Source organism: Molothrus ater, chromosome 3 (assembly GCF_012460135.2).
Source record: "Molothrus ater isolate BHLD 08-10-18 breed brown headed cowbird chromosome 3, BPBGC_Mater_1.1, whole genome shotgun sequence".
NCBI lineage: Eukaryota > Metazoa > Chordata > Aves > Passeriformes > Icteridae > Molothrus > Molothrus ater.
Window position 1 is genome coordinate 95,729,204 of NC_050480.2, and position 21,770 is coordinate 95,750,973.

A 21,770-nucleotide genomic window follows, 5' to 3' on the forward strand; every position below is an offset into this window, starting at 1 on the left:
GCCCCGCGGAGCAGCGCGGTGGGGCAGCCCCGCCGCGCCCGTCTATGGGGCGGCGCTGAGCGGCGGCGCGGCGGGAGGGCGCCGGGGGCAGCATGAAGTCCCTGCTCTTCAGCCGCTTCCTCCTGCTGCTGCCCTGGGTGCTCATCGTCATCATCGTGCTGGACATCGACAGCAGCCGGGCGCCGCTGCCCGCGCTGTCCCCCCGCGGCGGGGCCGAGGGCGGTAGCGGCGGGGCGCGGCCGCCCGCCCCGCGGCGGCGGCCCGAGGCCGCGCTGCCCACCATCTATGCCATCACGCCCACCTACAGCCGCCCGGTGCAGAAGGCCGAGCTCACCCGCCTGGCCAACACCTTCCGGCAGGTGTCGCGGCTCCACTGGATCCTGGTGGAGGACGCGGCGGCGCGCAGCGAGCTGGTGACCCGCTTCGTGGCGGGCGCCGGGCTGCCCTGCACGCACCTGCACGTCCCCACGCCGCGCCGCTACAAGCGCCCGGGGCTGCCCCGCGCCACCGAGCAGCGCAACGCCGGCCTGGCCTGGCTGCGGCAGCGGCACCAGCACCTGCCGCCCCCGCAGCCCGGGGTGCTCTTCTTCGCCGACGACGACAACACCTACAGCCTGGAGCTGTTCCAGGAGGTGCGTGCGGGACGGGGGGGCGCGCTCGGCCGCCACGCTCCGTCGCGTCCCCATCCCCGCTCCCGCCGCTCCCGCCTCCCCTCTGGCTCCTGCCGTTCCCCCTCCTCAGGCTCCCGCGCCGGGCTGCTCCCCATCCCCGCTTTGCGGCGGACTCGGTGTCCCTTATCCAAAAACTCCGCGCACGAGGGAGTCGAGCCCGCCCGGAGACCTTGCGGTGCCCGTCCCTCACCCGGACTCCCCGGGGCTGCCTCTGAGTGACCACCGCGCTCTTGGTTAAGTTTCTTGTACCTCCTCTCCATAATCCCCCAACTTTTTGCTGCTGTTTTCTCACTTTGCTGCCGAGCGAGGCAAGTTTAAGGTTTATATAAGGGATCCTGTGTGTTTTGTCAAAACTGTGTTGAAAAGTGCTCCTTGGTTTGTTATTTTCAGGTTGCATCCCTCTCCCTGTAGGGCAAACTCGCATCAGGAGTCGCCATCCTTCACAGTTTTTTCCTTGGCGCTATTGAATTAAGCCAGAGCAGGCTTCTTCACTGGAGTTGCCTTTCTGAAGCCTTTCGCTCTTAAAAGCAGCAAATCGCTTGTGTAACGACTGAACGCCCTTTCAGGAGTCTCTTTTGTGAAGGGACCTGGTTTTGTCTTCATTGCCTCCCTTTGCTGAAGGGCTTTGTTTCATTTTGGTGGGAACTGGCAAGCGCTCGGGGCAGAGGAGATCCAGCTTTCTTTCTGGGCTCCCCCGGCAGGAAGGAGGGCGTTTAAGAAGTGGACATAGAAGAGTAGAAGAAAGATCATGTACATCTTCTGTGACAGCCGGGAGAGTAACCTTGGCAGGGAAATGAGGGAGGAAGCAGCAAAGTAAGTTGGCAGCAGAGGACTTGAGGCGTGCTGTGTCTGTGTGTCCTGCCGGTGGACAGGGCTGTCGTTCGAGTGCGCACCCCTCCCCTGCCGCTGGCTGCTCCCCTGCGAGCCCCGAGTTAAAGTGAACGTGATACACAGAAATGTGAAGCACATGCAACTCCTTAGGGAAAGCTGGTTTAGAAATGCTTACGGTCGTTTGTGTTTAGGTTCACAATGCATCCCTTTCCATTTCCAGTGTGTGGGCAGGTGCAGGCTCCCCATTCAGCAGGGATGCCCTACTTCTCTTGCCCCCTTGGCTTTCAGCATTGAAGCTGCTAATTTAAGGACCTTTGCCTCGAGGCTAAACCTTTGCTGCAATTGATTTTTTAAAAATTCTCATAGCTGTGCTCAGTGCATTATAATGCAGAGTAATTTCACATTCCCCTCTTTGATGTTATGGGAGTGCTCACGTGTATTTGTAGAAATAAGGTTAATTTGACTGAATCTTAGGGAGTCTGTTAACAGAAACAGAAAATACACTTCGGCACAATGAGAAATGTGGGAGAAAAGATATTTGGCAAATATCTACTGTTTGTTTGGGTTTTTTTGTTGTTGAGTATCAACGCTAGGGACAAACTGAAGGAACAGTATTAGCTGGCGTTTCTCTTGAGTGCTCCACAGCTATTGAAAAGGAGTCTGGTCACATTTATTCTTTTAAAATGTCTATCATTATTCTACTAATTGCTGTGAATCATGAAACAGAAAGGTACAAATTACCCCTCTAATTAGCTAGGAAATGCAGGAAAATGAAGGGATAAAGCTGTCTGAAGGGTTAACCTTGAGAACTGCAAGCACAACAGGCAACCTGTGTTTCCTCTTGCTAACAAGGATTGTAACCTCCAGCAAGAACCTCTGCAACCCTAAGGCTTCCCTTTCCCCTGCCTTGAGCTGCTGGGAAAGAGCTGTTTGTCCTGAGCCTTGTCTTCACAGGCAGGCACACATGCATGAATGAGTTTTCCCTGAGAAATGGGGAGCTGGGAACGCTCAGTTACAGAAGCAGAGAAGGAGCTTTTGCTTCAGTTGCCGCTGTGAGTTGCTGTGGCTGTTTTTGGGGTCACTGAGGAGCTGTTGGCACTGACACGGGGAATGCCTTCCCGACCTGGCAGAGTCCATTGGCAGGTCTTGCCAACGGGAGGCGCCTTTACGTGTGGGAGGTTGCATTTAGAGTGAGCCAGGAGCCTGATTTTGCAGTCGAGGCACTGCTAGAGGGCTGGTTGCTTCTTGACTCGATAAAAGAAAATCTAAGTATTCATGGATTCTGGCTTGACAGCTCTGTGGTAAATCCTGATGTGCCCTTCAGGAGTTGATTGATTTATGAACGTAAATTATACTTGTCTTCTCCAAGCATGAAGAGAACAGCTTCAGAATGCATTGTTTGCAGATGAAGTCTGGTAGTAATTCCTGTTATGAAAATGGTGGTAACTATACCTGAGAGGGAGTTTTTTTCAGTTTGTTTCCCTGCCAGGAACAATTCTCCAGACCAGCAGTTGCTTTCCCTAAGGAGGTCTGATAAACTGTAGTCTGCTCACTAAGAGGGAGAAGTTTAAATGTAGGATGAGACAGGAGCTCTGAGCTCTCATCCAAGCAGCATCCTGTGAGCTGTGTGACTTTCAGCATGTCACACAGGGGTGTGCAGGCCCCCAGTGCCAGCAGCACTGTGTGCAGGCAGGTGTGTGCAGTGTGCATCTGGTGCTTTATGGGACACAGGTCTGTCCTTTTGTGATGGATTGCTGCTGGGTCAAAGCTGGCTCCAGGGGCAGCAGTGCGGCCTCAGGGAGATGAGAAGCAAGGCTGGTTAGGACTGTAAAGCCAGCAGGAGAGGAACATTTGTGTTAGGGAAATGTTTTGCTCAGAGGTCAAACAACAGGACTGCAGAGCAGAAGGGAGCAAGGGAACTACACGTCCTCAAGGATTGGGTTTGAGGAAGCTCCTTTGCTGTGGGTTTCCCTGGTGTCCTTACAGGAGATAGAGCCTTTTAACAAAGCAAGATCAGCAAAAGCTTTCCTGTGAGCTGTAGTGTATAAACCATGAGGCCATGATCAAACAGGAGCATGCTTTGACATGGAATGCCATGGGATACTTCTGAGAGCTTTTGATGAAGAAATTCTAATCTCTGTCCAAAGTACTTCTGCCTGGTGCTTATAGCAATGAGTACTTTATATTTGATGTGGAGTGAGCTGGGCCCAGTAGACCTAGGCTAAGTGTGTTTCATGGAAATCAGGAAAACACCCCAGCTTACAGTAGTCTGGAAAATGTCCCCTTGCTGTAGTAAATCTGGAGCCCTTGGCTGCTGTTTATAATTATCTTTTTTCCTAAGACCTAGGATGGCATGTGGTGGACAGGTCAGTTTTTGACTGGTGAAACCATGTCCTCAAAGTTGAACTGGGCAGGGTCTAAACAGTTTTAGTTGTCCTTTCTAGAATAAGGTGGAGAGCCTGGTTTGTCTTTCTGCTGCTACAGCATTGGCTCAGTTAGCATTTTGTTAGGAAAGGTTCACCTTCATGGAAAGGCTGCAGGGAAGGAACCAACCAGTTCAATGATTGTGAAATTCTTTAGAGTACTAAAAAGGATGCAGCAATAATGAAGAAGTATTTCCAGGAGTAGAGGTGTGGCTTTTAAGTTATTCCCAACTCTTTCTGCTTGAGAGTGTAGTGGTGGTCAGGTGAAAAATCATGCTTTTACTTTAATGCCTGTGGTTCTGATATATTGTATTTTGTCATTTATTGTTTTGGGATTGAAACCTCAGAAATAATTTGTGTATTTTCTGTGCATTTGGAGGTGTCCTTGTGCATCTCTCCTTCAAAAACAAGTCTGCTTTCTGAAAATACCTGTTAAGTTAAAGTCAGCCTGCATTCTTAAAAAAGCCACTGAGAGGCCTGAAATTCCAACTGTTATATTTAAGATGTTTTACAAATGTTTCTGCATGACTCACCATAGCTTCTATTTTTTACCACACGCTGTTCGTTTTGGAGTGATTCTTATAGTTTCTAGTGCATTTGTGCTTCATCTTATTCCTGAATGCAAGTTACTGTAATATTGTGACTGATGCCTAGCAACTGCTGATTTCACATTTTAAACTTCCAGAGGGAAAAAACCTTGGATAATACTGGCATTCCACCTTCACAGAGAGATTTTAAAAACAGGACTAGCCTAAGCACTGGGAAGTGAAGATAGACAGCTAAGTTCCACTTCCCCTAACTCTTCACAGAATTCCTGTGTTCTGTGTCTCAGGCATTCTCTCTGCTCTTTCCATATGTTGAGTAGCTGGCCAAAGGCCATCACTTCCATGGTCCATGTTTGGATGTGTGCAAATTGGAGGAATTAGTGTTGGAGATCCACTCTGCTGTTGATTGAGCAGACTGCCCTGAATCCTTTGCAGGTGAGGGGTGAGCAGCATGAGGAGTACAAGAAGAGGAGTAAAAGTCTTCAGTATCTGTCTGAAAGTGAGCTTGCTGCATTCAAAAACACACTGAGTTTTAGAGATTCCTGTCTAGGTTATTTCTGACACTTTTGTTTGTGTTTTGTTCAGACACCTAAATGGAGATATATTTGAAACTAAAATGCTCATATCTAAAACCACGTTCCCCCTCCCTGCCACCCCCAGGTTTCTGGTCATCAATGCCAGAATTCCTTGGCAATGTTTGCTGGATACTTAGAGCGTGCAAGTGTGGCACATTCCACTGTCTTGTCTGAGTGCAAGGAGAGGATTTGCAGACTGGGGCTCCTTAGAGGAATCCACACTCTAAGGTGTGATGTGGATACAGCCTTGCAGTATGGAATTCAGAGTAGATCACAGCACTAATTGTTATTTCTAAGGGGTAAAGAAACCCAACCCAAACCTCGGCAGCTTTGCAGTTAGTCCTATTGCCCACTGAGCTGTGGGCCAGAATTCAATTTGCTGCAGCTGTTTCTGCACAAGAGTGCCCTGAATATGATGGTGGAGTTGAAGCTGGAAAGCAGGTATGAGAGGACAGAGCTCATCCTGCTCTCCCTAAGCTGAGTTAATCTTTGCAGGTAGCTCAGGATTCAAAGAGCCGCAGATTCAGACTGAAAGAATCTTCTTGTGTCCCTGTCCTTCCCTCTCAAAAGGTGTGTATGAAGGTGGCAGATATTCTAATGGCTTTTAACAGCCATTTCAGTAGCCTAAAAAAAGAATTCTTTGTTATTAAAAATAGAACAGAAATACTTGCAGGCATTGCATGTCACACAGGCTTCAGTTTTCCTGTGATCATCTTTATAAAATATTTTGAGGGGAACTCAAAAAATGCATTATAGAAGAGGTAAATTTAAATTTAAAAATAAATTTACTATTTATTCCAGCTTTGACTAGGGAAGGGTTAGTGTTCCTTCAATAACACTTACATAAGTGTCCTAATTTTAATACACTGTATTAAGCTAACTTATGTGTATTTTTTAATAGATATATTTGTGCAAAAGATTTAAAAGTAGTATAAGTGAATCTCTTTACCTTTGAAAACATGAAAATCTTTTGTTGTACCTCTTGGAGCTGGTTGGAAAAATGAGATTTTTTTAATAGTCTTAAAAAAAACATTCAATAGTCTAGACAGATTTAAATATTAGCTGGCAGTCATTAGTTATTTTCTTCAGAATAAAAAGTGATCCAAATATGAGTTAGCAGTGCATTAAATACCTTTCTAGTATATAAATGATTTAGGAGTACATGACAGATTTTAAATGCACACTGACATTTTTCTTCCACCTAGACATGTAATACCTATGCTAAAGAGGTTGGATTAGAAAAGGCTGGCAGAGAATGAAATAGCTTAAAAACGAGAGGAAACAGTGACCAAAAAGAGAAAAAAAAAGGTTATTTGAAACAGGTTTTTGCTTGGTTACCAAGTACTCTCTGTTTCTGCACTGGCAGCAGCAGTTTTACCTGTGAAACTGATACTGTTGCTGGGAAATTAATTACATGGGGTCAGCAGCTCTTCAGAGGTACAGTGAACACAATCCAGTAGAATGATAGGGAGTAGAATGAGGCAACCAGTAAATAGAAGGGCCCAGAAGTAAAATGAGTAGCAAATGTTTTGGAAGTTGGCCCAGTCCACAGAAATTGGCTGCAAACTGCTTTAGTTAAATTTGGTACAGTTTTCTTCTGCAGGGAAGCAATATTGACATTTGTGCCCAAGGATGCTGGTATAATTTAGAAACATTAGTCATGTACCTTATATATAAAATGTTGCTGGAGAAAAGGGTGAATTAAGCTATCCTCCCTCTGCAATGTAGATTGTGTACAAATCAGCAGAGGAGGTTTAAAGCAGATGCTTGGAAAGAAAGCTTTCTAGCAGGGAGGATGGTGAAGCAGATCACCAGTGAGAGCTGCAGAGGGGGCTACATCAAGGAATGAATTTTTTTTATTTGTAGATCCCTTCTATAAGCATTCCCATGGAGAACACCCTCACAGTCAAATTTGCCAACAACAAACTTGCCTTTTGAAGTTCCTAACCCCTAAGCATCCCAGTCCCGGAACACAAAAGCCACTGGCACAGGTTTTCTATGCCTTGGTGCCTCCTTTGAAATGATGGTAAGTGGGGGCAGGAGCTCTGTCCAAAGCCCCAGTAAATAGGCACAGCATCAGGCTGAGCTGTCTGGCTGAGCCATAGGGCTCTTACATAAATTTAGTTGAAGCAGAATTTGTCTTTAAATGGCCTATGAGTGATGCAGAGAACTGTGTGAGAACTGACAGGGAACCTGGCTGTGCTTCTGCTTTAACCCAGGAATTGTTGTAGCGAAGGAGCTCTAGAGCCTGTCTTTGGTAGTAATAAATCGGAATTTGGCACAGAAATCTGCTGGAGTATCACTGGGATGGGCAGGGGTGTGGGGTAGGATGGTGAGCATGGATGTGAACCTGTAGCCTGACCAGGAGAGATCACAAATCACACAGGGGTTGAAATGACATGGGGGAAAAAGTTTACGAGGTGTGGCAGCAGGTTTGCCCTTGCAGAGGGCTGTGAATCCCAAACAGAAACACATTGACATCATGCTGCAAAAACAGCAGGATGGTTGTTCCAGTCTGGAAGCATTTTCACTGTAGGAAGTACAGCCATGTTTCCTTTTCTCTGTCATTTACCTTCATTCCCCTTGGGCTTTTATATTTTGTTACTGGCTTGGTACCTTCCCTATCCATCAGTCCAGCGCATCCCATTACGCAGCTTTTCTTGATTGACTAATGAGATGCTAAATTTAGCAATGCTTTTATCACTGCCTTTTATTGCTCAGCTCAATTTCCTGCATTTCTCTTGCTATTCTTCAGTGATTACTCTGTTGTTACTGTATTTACTGCTGTATGCCCATCACCTCACTGGCATTTCTTTGGTCAGTTGTTACTCATCTCTCCGGTCATTTCCTTGCCCACTTCTTCCCAGTTCTCCTCCCCCTCCTACTTCATTCAGGTTTGCTCTACCATCTTCCCCATCCAGTACATCACTCTCCTCCTATGCCCAAGACCCCCTTTCAGAAAGTGAACAGAGGACAAAAGCACTTCTCCCCTGAGAGAGCTGTCCAAGTGGGGCAGGATGAATCCTGCCAGTGGGCTCCTCTCTGCTCGTCAGCTACACAAGTCTAACTAGGACAGAGCAGCTGCTTGACTTGCAGAGAGTGAAGTGTAAGAAAGATGAATACCATTCCTGTAAGCTACCAGGACTTTCAATGCTGAGTGTTAACACAGCTTGTGCTACTGCTGTCATTACAATGACAGATAGAACAGTCATTTAGGAAGCTGTAAGTCCTAGGATTTTTGGCAGTTGTTTAACCCACGGCACTGAAGTTATTCAGATTTAATATGTTTTTGAATCACTTTTTTGTGTCCTGATGATTAGCAGCATAAAATTCCAGGTGCAAGCTGGCCTTTTAATCCAAATAATAGCTTTTTCCCCATCATACATAAATACAGCCTTCACATATCAGTATGTTAACTGCAGTAATGCTACTCTCAGAAGATTAAACGAAATATTCCTACTTTCATCTGCCTAGCATATCCCAAGGCTGTGAGGTATTTCAGAATTAGCATAAATACTGGTCTAGATGTGCTCTTTCAGCTTTTACTTAAAGGAATTGCTGTATTCTTGACACCTGCTTATTTTATTCTTCAAAAACGTAACCTGTAAGAATAAAGTCACCCAAGGACAGAAGTAGGAGCTCTGTAAGGGGTGACTTGCATCTGACATGTGGTGGCTTTACTGACATAACTCATAGACACTGAGATTGACCCAAGATTATTAGTTTAAAACTTCTTGGGTCGTTTCATGCTGGTTTTATGAGGTCAGTGAGATGCTCTTCATTGACAAGGTTTTCCAAAACACTGTGTATCATGGAGTATTGATGTAAATCCATCTGGTTCTGCCAGCATAGTTGCTTAGGCCACTATTGACCCAGTTCAGAAGTCCTGTGTATCCTGGCTCATTTTGCAGTACAGCTGCCCAAACTTTTACTGTGCCCACAGGCAGGGCAGGGGTGCACTGTGCTCTGGCCATTCTCCTGCAGTCAGAGAATGCCTGCCCTTGTCTTGTGGCATTCTGAGTTTAGGTACAGACAGGTGGCACAGGATAGCCAAATTACTGCAATTCTGAACACTAATAATTTGTTCAGGTATCCACACCCTCCAGGAGGTGTTAATGGCACCATGTGTGTTTATCCTGTGGTATTTACTGGTGTAGCACAGTTGGGTGAATGGTGCTGTGTAGACATGCCCAACAGGATGATTCTCTGTGTCCATGTCTGGTATGTTTGGATGTTAATATAAATGTGCTGTTAGCAAAACAAGCAAAAGAGATGTGTCATTAAAACCAGGGCTAAAAGATCTTCATGAGTTGAAGTTTTGGTTGATGTCTATACCCAAATAGTTAATTGCTAACTTTGCATTTCCTACACAGAGGAGTGGGAGAGATTGGAAAGTTAAACATAAGCAGGGAGAACAGTTGCAGGTAAATACATTTATCAATAACCTTAGAAAGATTCATGGCAGCCTCTCACTGGCAATTAACCAGGCAATGCCTTGGAGACAATCCTTACCAGAAGAATTCCCTATGTTGCCAGCTGAATACATACCCTGCTCTTATGCACTTGTGGGCTGCTGCCACTGAGTAAGGTGTTCTAGCTTGCTGCAACAGTTCTTAGGGTGAAAGAGAGGAATTTTGGATAAACAAATCTGAAGATAAACAAATAATTGGAGGGAGAGAAGGTGCATGTCTCTCTTCTGTCTGTGCTTACATTTTTGTGGATTTTTAAAGATGTATTTTACACTTTATGTGAAAGTTCTAAGAATCTGCTAATGTTTTTAGCTTAGAAATGTGAACCATGCTGACGTGATGTCTTTGTTTTTTTCTGGTGTGACTCCTGTGAGTCTTGATGATATGCATGATAAATCTTTCACCTTGGCAGAGAGAGAGGGAAGTGTTTAATATTTAACCAAGGTTGTCTTTTACTTCAGCATCCATCAATAGGGGACTGCAGTTACAGATATGTAAAACTGTGTTTGTTTTTGCTGAGAAGAGTGCTTGGAAGGAAAAAGGGATAACCTTTCCCAAAGGAGTACGTTTCAATTACAACAAAAGATGAGACTGTTTTTAGAATAGATCAAATTAAGCCCACATTACACTGCAATAGTTTAATACTTGTTTCAATAGAACCACATTTAGAGCACAGTGTTAAAACAGTGGCTTTTGAACCAGCGTGGTTAAGTTGTGCAAGTCGCCGTGTCGGTGCCCTCGCTTGCTCGAGTTCTCACGCCAGACCGTCTGATTTTCCCACAGGGAGCAGTTTGTGCCATATTATCTCCTGTTTACTGGAGAAAATGGACCACTGAACCAGTTACCTGAAGCCACTGAATCAGACTCATAATCTTTACTGTTAGAAAAGACCTCCAAGATTGAGTCCAGCCTTTGCCTGAATACCACATCAATTAAACCATAGCACTAAGTGTCATATCCAGTTTATTGAACACTTCCAGGGATGGTCACTTCATCACTACTCTGGGCAGCCCATTCCAATGCCTGACAACCCTTTCAGTGAAGAATTTTTTGCTGATGCCAATCTGAACCTTCTCTTGCACAGCCTGGGGCTCTTTCCTAATGTTACCTGGGAGCAGAGGCTGACCCCCACCTGGCTCCACCCTGCTTTCAGACAGTTGTGGAGTGATAAGGTCCCCCTGAGCCTGCTTTCCTCCAGGCTAAGCACCCCCAGCTCCCTCAGCTGCTCCTTCTAGGACTCACTTTCTACATCCTTCCCCAGTTTTGCTGCCCTTCTCTGGACATGCCCCAGCACTTTAATGCCCTTCTTGAAGTGACTCCCAGTCATGGACACTTCTCGCTACAGTAATTTTTTCATACCTATGGCTTCTTCTATGCAAGATAAGGATCACACTTCCAGTTTTGCATTTAGTTAATTTACATCACTAGGAAAAACTGCTGCTGGTGATAATAAGCATCCTGCCTGGCCTGCTTTTTGTCTTTTTCAGAAATTTAGCAGAGCTTTTAAAGGGAAAATACAGAAGTTAAAAAAACCTTAGCAATCTTTTTTCATGAATCCTTAATAGATCTGAGCTGCAACTCAGGTCTGCTGCAGTAGGAAAACAGTTGTGTGTCATCATTTCCTCCATTCAATGCATTTTTAACAAGTCCCAAACTAATTGTACTTGTCCTGTGAAGTGTGTATTAATCATTATTATTATATTTTCTCTCACTGGGTTTCTACAGTAACTCTGCTATCTATAGACATAAGCCCACTGCCAGAATGCTGCAGTCTTGCAGATAAAAAATGTCTACTACGCCTTTGAAAACCCAAACAAACAAGAACAAAACCCCCTATTTTTTCACAGCTTTAAAAACTCTTGGTGTAAAAGATATCATGAATAGGGTACTTAAAGTAGAATTGAGATGCCTATGGACTACAGAGCTGGAGATTTCACAGAAAATGGGGGCACACACGCAGCTCTTGGGCCGCAGTGTGTAAGCCAGAAGTGCCTTTGAATTCCCAGTGGTGCCGAGTGCTGTGGGCGTGCAGAGCCCTGGCAGGGGCGCCGTGGGGCGGGCAGTGATGCTGTGCTGCCTCTTGCAGATGCGGACGACGCGCAAGGTGTCCGTGTGGCCTGTGGGGCTGGTGGGCGGCCGGCGCTACGAGCGCCCCGTGGTGGAGAACGGCAAAGTGGTCGGCTGGTACACGGGCTGGAGAGCTGACAGGCCCTTTGCCATCGACATGGCAGGTGAGGCTCGCTCACGGTACATCAATGCTTCCATTTCGCAATTTAAGCAGCTTCTTAAACTTCTGAAGTGCTGGCAGAGTGTGCAGCCCTTTGGCACTAACTATGCTGGAAGTCTAAGCTTGTACACCTTGTCTAATTAATTTGCTGCTTGGTGGTATCTGAACTTACTTTAATTTGTTTGTATTTTTATGTGGCAACTTGGCTTTTTATGTTGTATAAATTGTCTGTCTGAAACAAGTTAATTGTATATTAATTCTTCCTAGCAATTCTTGCAAGGAGTCCCTGCTTGTCATTTTGTCATCAATCTAAACCAGGCAGCATAACTGCAGACCTTCTTAGACCTCATATTGTAAAATGCTACTTTATTCATGTTGCATTGGTTATTTGGAATGACAGTGATAACTGTAGATGGATATAGTTTGAAACACTGGGCTTAGGGGAAAAATCACTGACAGCTGTTGCCTGGTAGAAGAAGGCAGAAAAGCTTCAAAATGAATCGAATCAATCTTCTGCAGTGAAGGTCGCACACAACACAGCTCTGTCTTGCTGACAGTCCATGCTTAGACTATCTTTTGTATAAACTCACAACTGCCACATGAATCACCACAGGTCACAGGTCCAATTTCTGATACAGCAGAAGCTAGTTTCCCAGCAAATGATATGGTATTTGCACTTAGACATCTTCTGTACACAGGAGGGAAAAGTAGGAATACAAGGGTGTGGAGAGAAAGAATGTAAGAGAATAGTGCAGAAGGTAGTCTCACACCTGAGGAGTTGCAGCTGTACTGATCACCAAAGATTAGGAACAGGCCTGCCCTTAATAGGCCACAGCTGTGTCCAACAATGATGAGTGCTATAGAAGAGTGGGTTAGCTGGGTGAGAAGAGAGATGGAGGTTGTTGGTTGTGCTGTGAAGAGAGTTGGAGTTTGTTGACTGCTGTGAGGGAGTCAGTGCTGCGAGGAGCTGCCCATGAGAAATCACTGAGAAGGTACTGGAGAGTTACACTAAGGTGACAACACAAGGGCAAGAATAGGGTGCAAATAGCCACTATTTTTTTATCCTGATACCCCAATGTTTTGAGAGAGGGAAAAGGACAGTGTACAGTTCTTTCTCATCTTAACAGAGAAATGTTATATTAATTGAAATTATTGATAAAAATATGTACAGTATTTACAGGCCAACTGGGCAACTGGTTAAAAAGAGTAAAAAAAGTAAATAAAGGAGCACTAATGGTTGTTATCACCTCAAAGACAAAAAGGTTATCAGGTGAATTTTTCTGCACTGTAGAGGCATTTCAATTCAATAGTATGACCTGGCATAAAAATAAGTATTTGGGTGTTCACATAAAGGCATTCCTGAGGGGCGAAGCAGGTACTCGATGCCCAAAACCATGCAGTGTGTCAGGGGCTGCAGCTGTGCAGTTGAACAGTCCCTGTGGATTTACAGATACACATTGATACTGGACTCCAGAAGGGATTACTGATGGCATTATAAAGGTGAGAGCATGGTCCATAATTCATCAGCTGCAGGCAGAAAGCCATTACAAAACATCAGCCAAGGGACTCTAACCCAGACATGAAGATATACATGGGAAGTTCTTAAGCTGTTTACCTTGCAGATGCTGGCTAAATCACTGGCATGAGGGAAAAGCAGGTCCATTAGGAGCATTCCCTGCTTGTGCTTTAACCAAAGTCATGTAAGGGAGGGTCACAGAGACAAAAAAACCCCAAAACTTTTAGAGTACAGGAAGTTAATGCACAACCACAAATAAAGAGTTATTATTTTGCATGAGAACTTTTATTAGTCTTCAAAAATACTGAAGAAATTGAATTTCATTTTTAATTTCAGCAAGGAAAGAAATGGATGCAGTTTAGACTGCTAAAAAATGATGTGAAATTTGCATCTTCATTCCCCTGAAGAATAGTGTCGGGGTATAAACAGAACAGAACTGCAAATCCAGAACTCCATAGGTGTCTGAGCAGGTGCAGGCTACAGGATGTGTGTCAACATGCAGTTTCCTACCCTTGCCCTTCTCTCCTGACTTCCCAGCACACGTCCAGGGACTTGCTACCAAGCCTAAGTCCATGCTTAGTCTGTTCCTGGCATTTTTCCATATACAAGGAACTTTGGTTATACCCAATGCTGCACATAAGGAAGATCAAGGATCTCTGTTAAAAATACTGCCATGCAAACAGGATGGTGCATACAGTAACACTGATATGGAGATGTATCCGCTGTCTACAGTTAATGTTCTGTGCTCGTGCCCCAGTGCACTGGTAAGGAGGCTCAATTTGGTTTAGTGAACCATCTTTCACAGTGATTTTCACAAGAATTTGATCATGAGTCTGGGTGTGAACAGTGATGGCTTAAAAGGTTTGGGATCACCAATTTAACTTGTGGCTGTTCAGAGGAAGCACATCCTTGACTTTAAGCACATAAAATTCTTATTCTAGACAGCAAAATACAAGGCCAAATTCGGGTCCTGCTGATTTCATTGGGCTCAGCTCAGTGACCCTAGCTGGCCAACCTCCCCAGATTCTTTGAAACACACTTGCTCATGGCAGTCACATTAGGTCAGTTCATTAAACATTGGTTATTTATTTTGAGAAATTCGTGGCTGATACTGCTGTTCTCCAATGCTAAAGTGGATTCAGAAAGCAAAGTACCCATTTCCTGTGTTGTTTCTTGCCTGGCAACCAACACACCATACAAATTAGTTCTGTATTTCCAAAGTTCTGCTTCAGTTTTTAATCGAGGGGGATTCTAGGGTTTGACACAGACTTGCTTACCTTGGGGAAGAAAAGTGAGAGAGAAGGTGGAAAGCAAAAACTGTGTTATTTAGTATGGATCTGAATTCAAGTCTTCTATATTAAATGTTGTTTTATTTCTGGCCTGTTCCTTACTGCCAGAATTTTGGATCACTCAAGAAAAATGTTAGATTGTGATTCTCCTAATGTGAAGGCTGATCAAGAAGACAGATGCTTGCTTTGCATTAGCATTCCAGGAGCTACTTCAGTCATTATATATACTTCAGCTACTTCAGAGATTAATATGTGACTGTAAATCACTGGGCCAGCAGATTTTGGACTTTGGGTCCAGAGCTCATCCACTGTGCCCTAGGCACCTTTGCTAGGGCCTGAGCAACCCACCTTTTTTATTGTATTTTATTAATATTTTGCGGTAGTCATGAGATCTTCAGTACATCTCATATTGCTTAGGGTTCCCTGAGCAAAATGCCAGTGTATTCATGGCACTGCAAAACATGGCATATTTTGATTGAATATGAAAGAGCCACTGCTGGAAGTCACAAACAAAAGAATTTTAAGTGGTATGGCAGCCAGCACTCAAAACCCCCCACCAAAACCAAAACAAAACACCAACCTCCCCTCCCATCCAAGGATAAATACTGTTTTAAACATTGAGCTTATAATCAAGTGCCTCTTTCATGGTGAATTAATCAGCAGATGCCTTTGATCCTAACTACAAAACCTCCTGGTTAGACATCTCTGCCTTACTGCAAGCCAAAAAGTACACCACAGGGAGAACAGAACTTGAAAGCTACAGAGCCCAAGCCAAAGGTGGGACCTTGATCTATGTGGAAACCAGCACATCTGTTCCAACATCAGCACTGAGCATTAGCATTTATACACTCCAGAACTCAAGTTTCTCACTTGCCTTCAGCTACTGTCCTACCTAGAACATCCAGGAAGCAATGCCATGACCCATGACAACAAAATCTTTAAACCCTGGCTCAAGTTTAACTTGAATGATGAAGAAAAATAGTTCTGCCTTTTAACAGAAGCCATTGGTCTAATACAAGTCAAGGTGTGAATTAACAGAAACAGCTTACATTGAAAGAAGAACAGATGTAATATCTGCTGTCTCCCAGGTATCTTGTCCTCCAACAAATTAATTCCTATCTAGGTGGCTCTTCAGCCAATTAGATTTAATTTATAACCTTGCATTAAACACCAAAAACCCCCGAAACACCTCTTCACACTCCAGCTATGAAATTGTCTTGTGGCATTTCATGTGAAGTTAAGCCCAGTATGACCTTGTAGGAATAATGACTAAGTAAAATAACTGCATGCATGTAAGCACTGTTCAGTTATGCTACACTGGAGACAGTAATCCCAGATAAATCCCGTTAAGTGACAGAATTCAAAACAACAGTGTCTTTTCATCTATTAGCACAGGATCATTATCTACTGAGAGAAATAATTAGTGTCAGTCTGGTCAAAACTTGAGCTGTCTCTTCTATTTCTGATACCAAAATGACACATCTGATAAAGTCAACTTAAAGTTGTCACCAGAAAGTGGTTTGCTCTCAAATCCATCTCACAAAATGTCTTACATGTGAAAATAAAGCTGTTATAAAGCAGAGCTGAAGAACTAGAGAGCCAAGAAATAAGTCTCCTTGGATTATTTTACCTCCTAAAGTTGCTGCATTATTGGATTCTTTTAACAGGGCATGGGCCCTGACCAAGGAAACAAACCTTAGGCCAGTCAGTGCACAGTAGCCCACATCCTTGCCACCTGCAACACTCAGTTTATAATTTAACTTTTATTTGATGGCACCAATAGTTTTCACAGCACCCTCACAATGACAATTTGCAATAGCATGGTAGCAAGGGCATGTGTCACATGCAGGGGCCATGGCCCACTTGAACATCTGTATGTAGGAAAAATCCACCCTCAGAACTCAATGCAATTTTCTCAGCAGAGGAGCAAGCCTTGCAACAAGAGAAATTGATGTATGGATAAGTATAGGCTATGGGTCCTGGGACACTGGCCCCACTGACACTGTAAAGATAAACAGCAGAAAATCTGCATTTCTTCTGCTTAGAGTGAGATCATTTCTGTGCACTAAAATCTAGGACACTAATTTTGCTGTTTACTTCATTTTCTTCTTTATGCATGGGTAGCTTGAATCTTAAATATATTTAAAAAGAAAGAGCAGCTCACACAGCTGATCAGGGTTCAAAAATGCCTTCCCATTATCTTTTTTTTTTTTTGAGACCAAAATTATTAAAGGCCAGTTGCATCCAAAATTTATTGTTTGTTTTATGTGGGGAAAAAAGGCCAACAAAACCTAACCAAACCCACTAAACTGAAGCAGACTGTTTTGTTCATCAGTACTAAGTCTCTGGTCCCCTTTCAAGGTGCAGCAAGTACATATTGTCTGTAGCTGAGGGAGTTTGAACTCTCACCCTCAGCTCTTCCCAACTATTGCATTTGGCTACCAAGAGCACTGGGATAGAGCCCACCTGGTGCTCCATCGTGGCCAGGCTACAAGGAGTGAAAAGCAAGACTGCACTGCAGGGTGTGCATCCATGCAGACCCTGTCCATGCAGACACCTATTCTCTACCCCAGGCAGGACAGGATGTATAAAGCTACATCAAAGATATAGTGTATAAGTGTCTTCTGTGTCCATCAGTGAACTGGGACTGTTTACATCCAATCCATAGACCTCATCAGGGTCCAAATCCTTACTGAAAACAAAACAAACTTCCTGGTGTCTCCTTTTGCTTCCTACAAGCAAGACCATGATAAAGTGGTTTCAGTGTGCCTTTCTTTACATGATGATGTAGTAATTACTTCCTTACATTTTCCTCTTCAAAAGGCTCCCATAAAAGTCACAGATACTTTCAAGGAAAACAGAGCAGCAAGACATTTCTATTAAAAGAGGGTCAGAATTACATTAAGTTATAGAAAGTTATGCTCAATTTTAAACTGATAAAATTTTAGTAGTGGCTTTAGAATTAAATGTTCTTGGAGCTTTCCAGAACTCATGTCAAAAGTGTTACTATTTGTGTCATAAAGGGACAGCTAGAACCACTCTGAAATGATGAAGAAAGGATTTCTTTGGTAGGCTTGGCAATCAGACAAAAGGAGTTAGTTACAAATGTAATTTTTCTTTACAAATCTATCGGTTGAGTTTTTGAGTCATAGTTAAAGAAGCATACATATGACTGAGCATTGCTGAAGGAAAATGGGAGAGTTCTATAAAATAATGGTAAATTAGAGATTCATGGGAGCTTCTTCAGAGAGGGTGAGTTTGTTCAAAGCAGTGATTTCTCAGTTTGCAGTCTCCCTTCAAGGAACCTGGTGCATGTTAGTAGAGAAAAGCACTGCAGAGAGGTGTATACACTGAATAAATCCTTTGAGCCATGCTGTGCCACGCTGAGACCTGCTGAGACTGCCTGGCAGACCCCTGGTGCTGAAAGTCATTCTCAAGGCAGAGCATTAGTATGACTTGTCTTTCCTCAGCAAGGCTGTTAAAAATCTACAGGCTAAAGCTATCTAAATATCACAGTTGTAACATGTTTTAACCTTTTTTCCTGACTCTCACCTTGAAGTGTAGAATGGTTTGTACAGTATAAATTTCATACATTTTATTTTACTTATAATTGAGTTTTATTTCTTAATTAAAAGTAGAAAGGAAGAATAACCCAAGATTTTAGCAATACCTGACTTTTCAGGCAAGAAAGCATATATTACCTACATGATGGGAAAATAAGATTTACATGTTGAAAATATGGTGCAATTAAAAATAATCTGATCATATCTTAAGGGCAAACCAAAACAAAACAATATAATGTAGGATGTACAAACCTACCAAATATTATCTATCCACATAATCAAATTTACACATTTTTAAAAAGAACATGGGAGATTTCTAGGCATAACTGCACAAAAATGCAAGGCCTAAAGGTTTTTCTCAAGCTTTTTCCCTGTCTCCCTCTCTCCAAGGATTTGCTGTGAGTCTTCAAGTGATCCTGTCGCATCCCAAAGCTGTATTCAAGCGTCGTGGTTCTCAACCAGGAATGCAAGAATCTGATTTTCTGAAACAGATAACAACAGTGGAGGAACTGGAGCCAAAAGCAAACAACTGCACAAAGGTACTGATTGCCACACTTTGTGAAAAGCTTTCGTGTCATCTCTGCAGATGACTTTACTGACACACATGGTAGTTTGTACTTTGTGAAAAGCTTCCATCTCTGCAGATGACTTTACCGACACACATGGTGTTTTCCAGGTTCTTGTATGGCACACCCGAACAGAGAAGGTGAATCTAGCTAACGAGCCAAAGTACCACCTGGACACAGTGAACATTGAGGTATGACGGGGGGACAGTCCCACGGCAAGAGCAGGACCATGGACGCACCAGCGCGTGCTCCGCTTCGGACAGCTAAGGTCATCTGCTGCTGCCTGAGACCTGACAGACTTCTGTGGAAACAAAAGGAAGCTTTCAGAGACTCTAATAAGCAAATCAAGTGGGTGTGCTTTGTTCTAACTTGTCTGCATGCATTTCTGAACTCTCAGCTTAATAAACTGACACTTACCTTTGTTTTAACGCTGTTTCCACATACATAAACATGGCTGCAATGGAGTATTTTCAAAATCATTATTTATGTATATACTTTTTGTATTTATCCAGCTTAATGGTGTAATTATAAACTGATTTTAACTCACAAACTGTTGGTCTAAATATCTGTATAAATGGATCCTCCAAACTGAACACATTTTACTTCATTAAAAGTAGCAGTCAAACAGGTCATACAATAATGAAATAAAAAACCCACAATCATTTACGGATTTATCCTTTTAATATAGGGAAATAACATTTTATCATTACGAGGCACCATAAAATGTAAACACAATCACTGTCATAAACCTGGATCTCTCTGCAAGACAAAATATATCTGTTCACACTGAGTTACCTTGAATGCATATTGTGCTGTCAGTTCTCTTTTAACACTGTGCGCCTGCCTCCTGAGCCAGGTCAGAGACTTTACCACAGGAAACTCAAATGCATCAAATGCTCATCTTTAGAAGAATAAACTATTGATTTGTAGAACTACAGTAACATCCAGGTTTATCTTTCTTTCAATAACCACATTCCCTGTTATGCACACCATAACAACATCACAGTGAAATGTATGATGAAACAAAATTTGTCTGATACACTAGAAAACATTGCTCAGTGATACATTTACATTCTATTTATATATGATTAAACATTTGTTCATACAGTACCTTCTACAGGATTACTGGGTAATTTTGGGGGGTTGGGGTTCATATTTTTGGATATTACTAACATGATAGCTACATCCCTTATATGCAAACATTTGATCTAGAATTTTGAGGGAAAAAAATCAGTATGTGGTTAAGCAGCTTCTTAATATGGTCTATGAAATCATATGCATTGTATGAAAATGCTTCCAATGATGTATAAATATATTTGATCTGCTTTCACTACATCAAATTTAAATCAATATAGACCACAACACGGTCAGTCAGTTATAACCTTAATCTGAACAGCTGGGGAAAAAGAAAAAGAATATATATGTACATGGAAGGAACAGCAAAAGTAAATGTATTTGAACAAGGAATGTTAGGTGGCTGTTCTGGGAAAGATTTCTATTGCAACTTTCATTTCCACAGTTGTGTGCTGAGAGTCTGGCCAGAGGAGCTTCCAGTCCATCCTGCGGCTGTGCTGGGGGGCTGGCCAAAGCCCATCACGTTGCTGGAACTGCTGAGGTTCATTCCAGCCATTTGCTGATTCATCTGCAAAGCACACACACACACACACACAGGAGCCTGGTTAGCAGTGGCACTGAAACACAGCATGCTGCTAGTCAAAAGAGTCCTGCCTCCAACTAGCCACCCGGTTACAAGGACATTTCCCTAAAAATATTTCTCATTAAATAAAAATATTAACTCTATCTAAGTTTCTAAGCTTTTTCTCATACTATCAGCTTTTCTGGAGCCCTTCAACCACCAACATACATCAGCTGATGGGCTGCAGCACTTGGTGTATGTGTCACATGAGAATTGACAGCATGTGAAGAAGGTGGCCAGTGTGGCTGGTTGGTAAAAGTTTGCTTTCACAGTTTCAAAGCTAACAAACAAAATTGTAGTTAACTGCAGTAAAGAAACAGCAAAGCCAGTAATACAGTCTTGTGTGGACTTGCAGTTCCAGATTTATTTTTTTTCTAGCAACATTTCTTTGGAGATTTCATAATCTTGACTACATCAGTTTTTACAGAAATTGTCCATTTAGCTGACAATCAACAAAGAATGAGGTGGATTTATAAACTTGAGTATTATCCAACCATCCTTGCTAAAGAATCTACTCAAGACACTGTAATTCCTTAAAAAACAAATAAAATAATCCACATGAAAATAAATTCACATGAATTTAACATCTAGTTAAAGATGGGAAAGAATTAAAAATTCAGCACATTCACTTCAGAGCTGCGCAAAACTATTTGTAGTCTTTACAAATATCTAGTCACTGTAATTTTAAATGCTCCATGTCAAAATGAGTTTAGGACCAAAAGAGCATTTGGAGCAATTAACAATCAGAGCCAATGAATAGAGATGTTGGATAAGTAACATTTGATTCAAACGAAAGGCAGTACTAGGTAAAAGTCAGAGTTTATTTAAACATGAGCAAACAATACCAGGTTGCAAAATGAAACTGAAACACTGATGAAAAATTCAAGTAAATTGCAAACTAGTATTTCAGCATAAAATTAAGTTCTGTATGCTTTCACACAGAACTGTGTATCTGCAGAAAACAAGACAGCACTGAACCTGGAAATATAAAAAAGGCTGAAAGAAACATGCTTTACCCAGTGGTTCATCTCTTCTGGAGTAGGATTCTTAAGCAGCAGACTATATAACACATGTTATCTGGTAAAGCAAGCTCTCCCCATTTCAACTAGTCAAAGTTTAGATCAGAGTTCTGCAGACTGTGGAATGTCATCATACTGACAACATCTGATGTGCAAGGGGTACAGGAACATGTGAAGAACTTGTTCAAGGAGCCAAGTTTTAACATGTAATTGATAAGAGGCAAGACTTTAATTTAAAAGCTGATATGGGTCTTTTTAAAGCTAGCTACCTATGAAAAGACTGCCACAAGTATATCCACAGATATTTTTGATCTAACATTTTGAAATTCTCACCTTTAAGAATTACTTTTCAAAGCAGAATGACAGCCTGTATTTTCAAA

At 42.8% G+C, this 21,770-nt stretch overlaps 2 protein-coding genes across 4 annotated transcripts in view; one reads left to right on the forward strand and one right to left on the reverse strand.

Moving 5' to 3' along the window:
- B3GAT2 (beta-1,3-glucuronyltransferase 2) lies at window positions 1–19,337 on the forward strand. The gene is made up of 4 exons (XM_036380708.2): window positions 1–632; window positions 11,601–11,745; window positions 18,500–18,648; window positions 18,786–19,337. The coding sequence occupies exons 1-4, from the start codon at window positions 93–95 to the stop codon at window positions 18,870–18,872; spliced, it is 921 nt and encodes a 306-aa protein (XP_036236601.1). The 5' UTR covers window positions 1–92; the 3' UTR covers window positions 18,873–19,337.
- SMAP1 (small ArfGAP 1) overlaps window positions 19,338–21,770 on the reverse strand; it is an 87,402-nt gene continuing 84,969 nt past the window's right edge. For all 3 annotated transcript variants that reach the window (XM_054514458.1, XM_054514459.1, XM_036380707.2), the window contains one exon: window positions 19,338–20,317. In XM_054514458.1, the coding sequence (XP_054370433.1) occupies window positions 20,183–20,317 (135 nt within the window). In that variant the 3' untranslated portion in view covers window positions 19,338–20,182. The remainder of the gene's footprint in view (window positions 20,318–21,770) is intronic.

Excerpts from the sequence above, each read along its gene's own strand:
- B3GAT2 (XM_036380708.2), top strand. The coding sequence starts at position 93 with ATGAAGTCCCTGCTCTTCAGCCGCTTCCTCCTGCTGCTGCCCTGGGTG. Across the intron at positions 633-11,600 it reads GCCTGGAGCTGTTCCAGGAG|ATGCGGACGACGCGCAAGGT; the intron begins GTGCGTGCGGGA and ends TGCCTCTTGCAG. Across the intron at positions 18,649-18,785 it reads AAGCAAACAACTGCACAAAG|GTTCTTGTATGGCACACCCG; the intron begins GTACTGATTGCC and ends GGTGTTTTCCAG.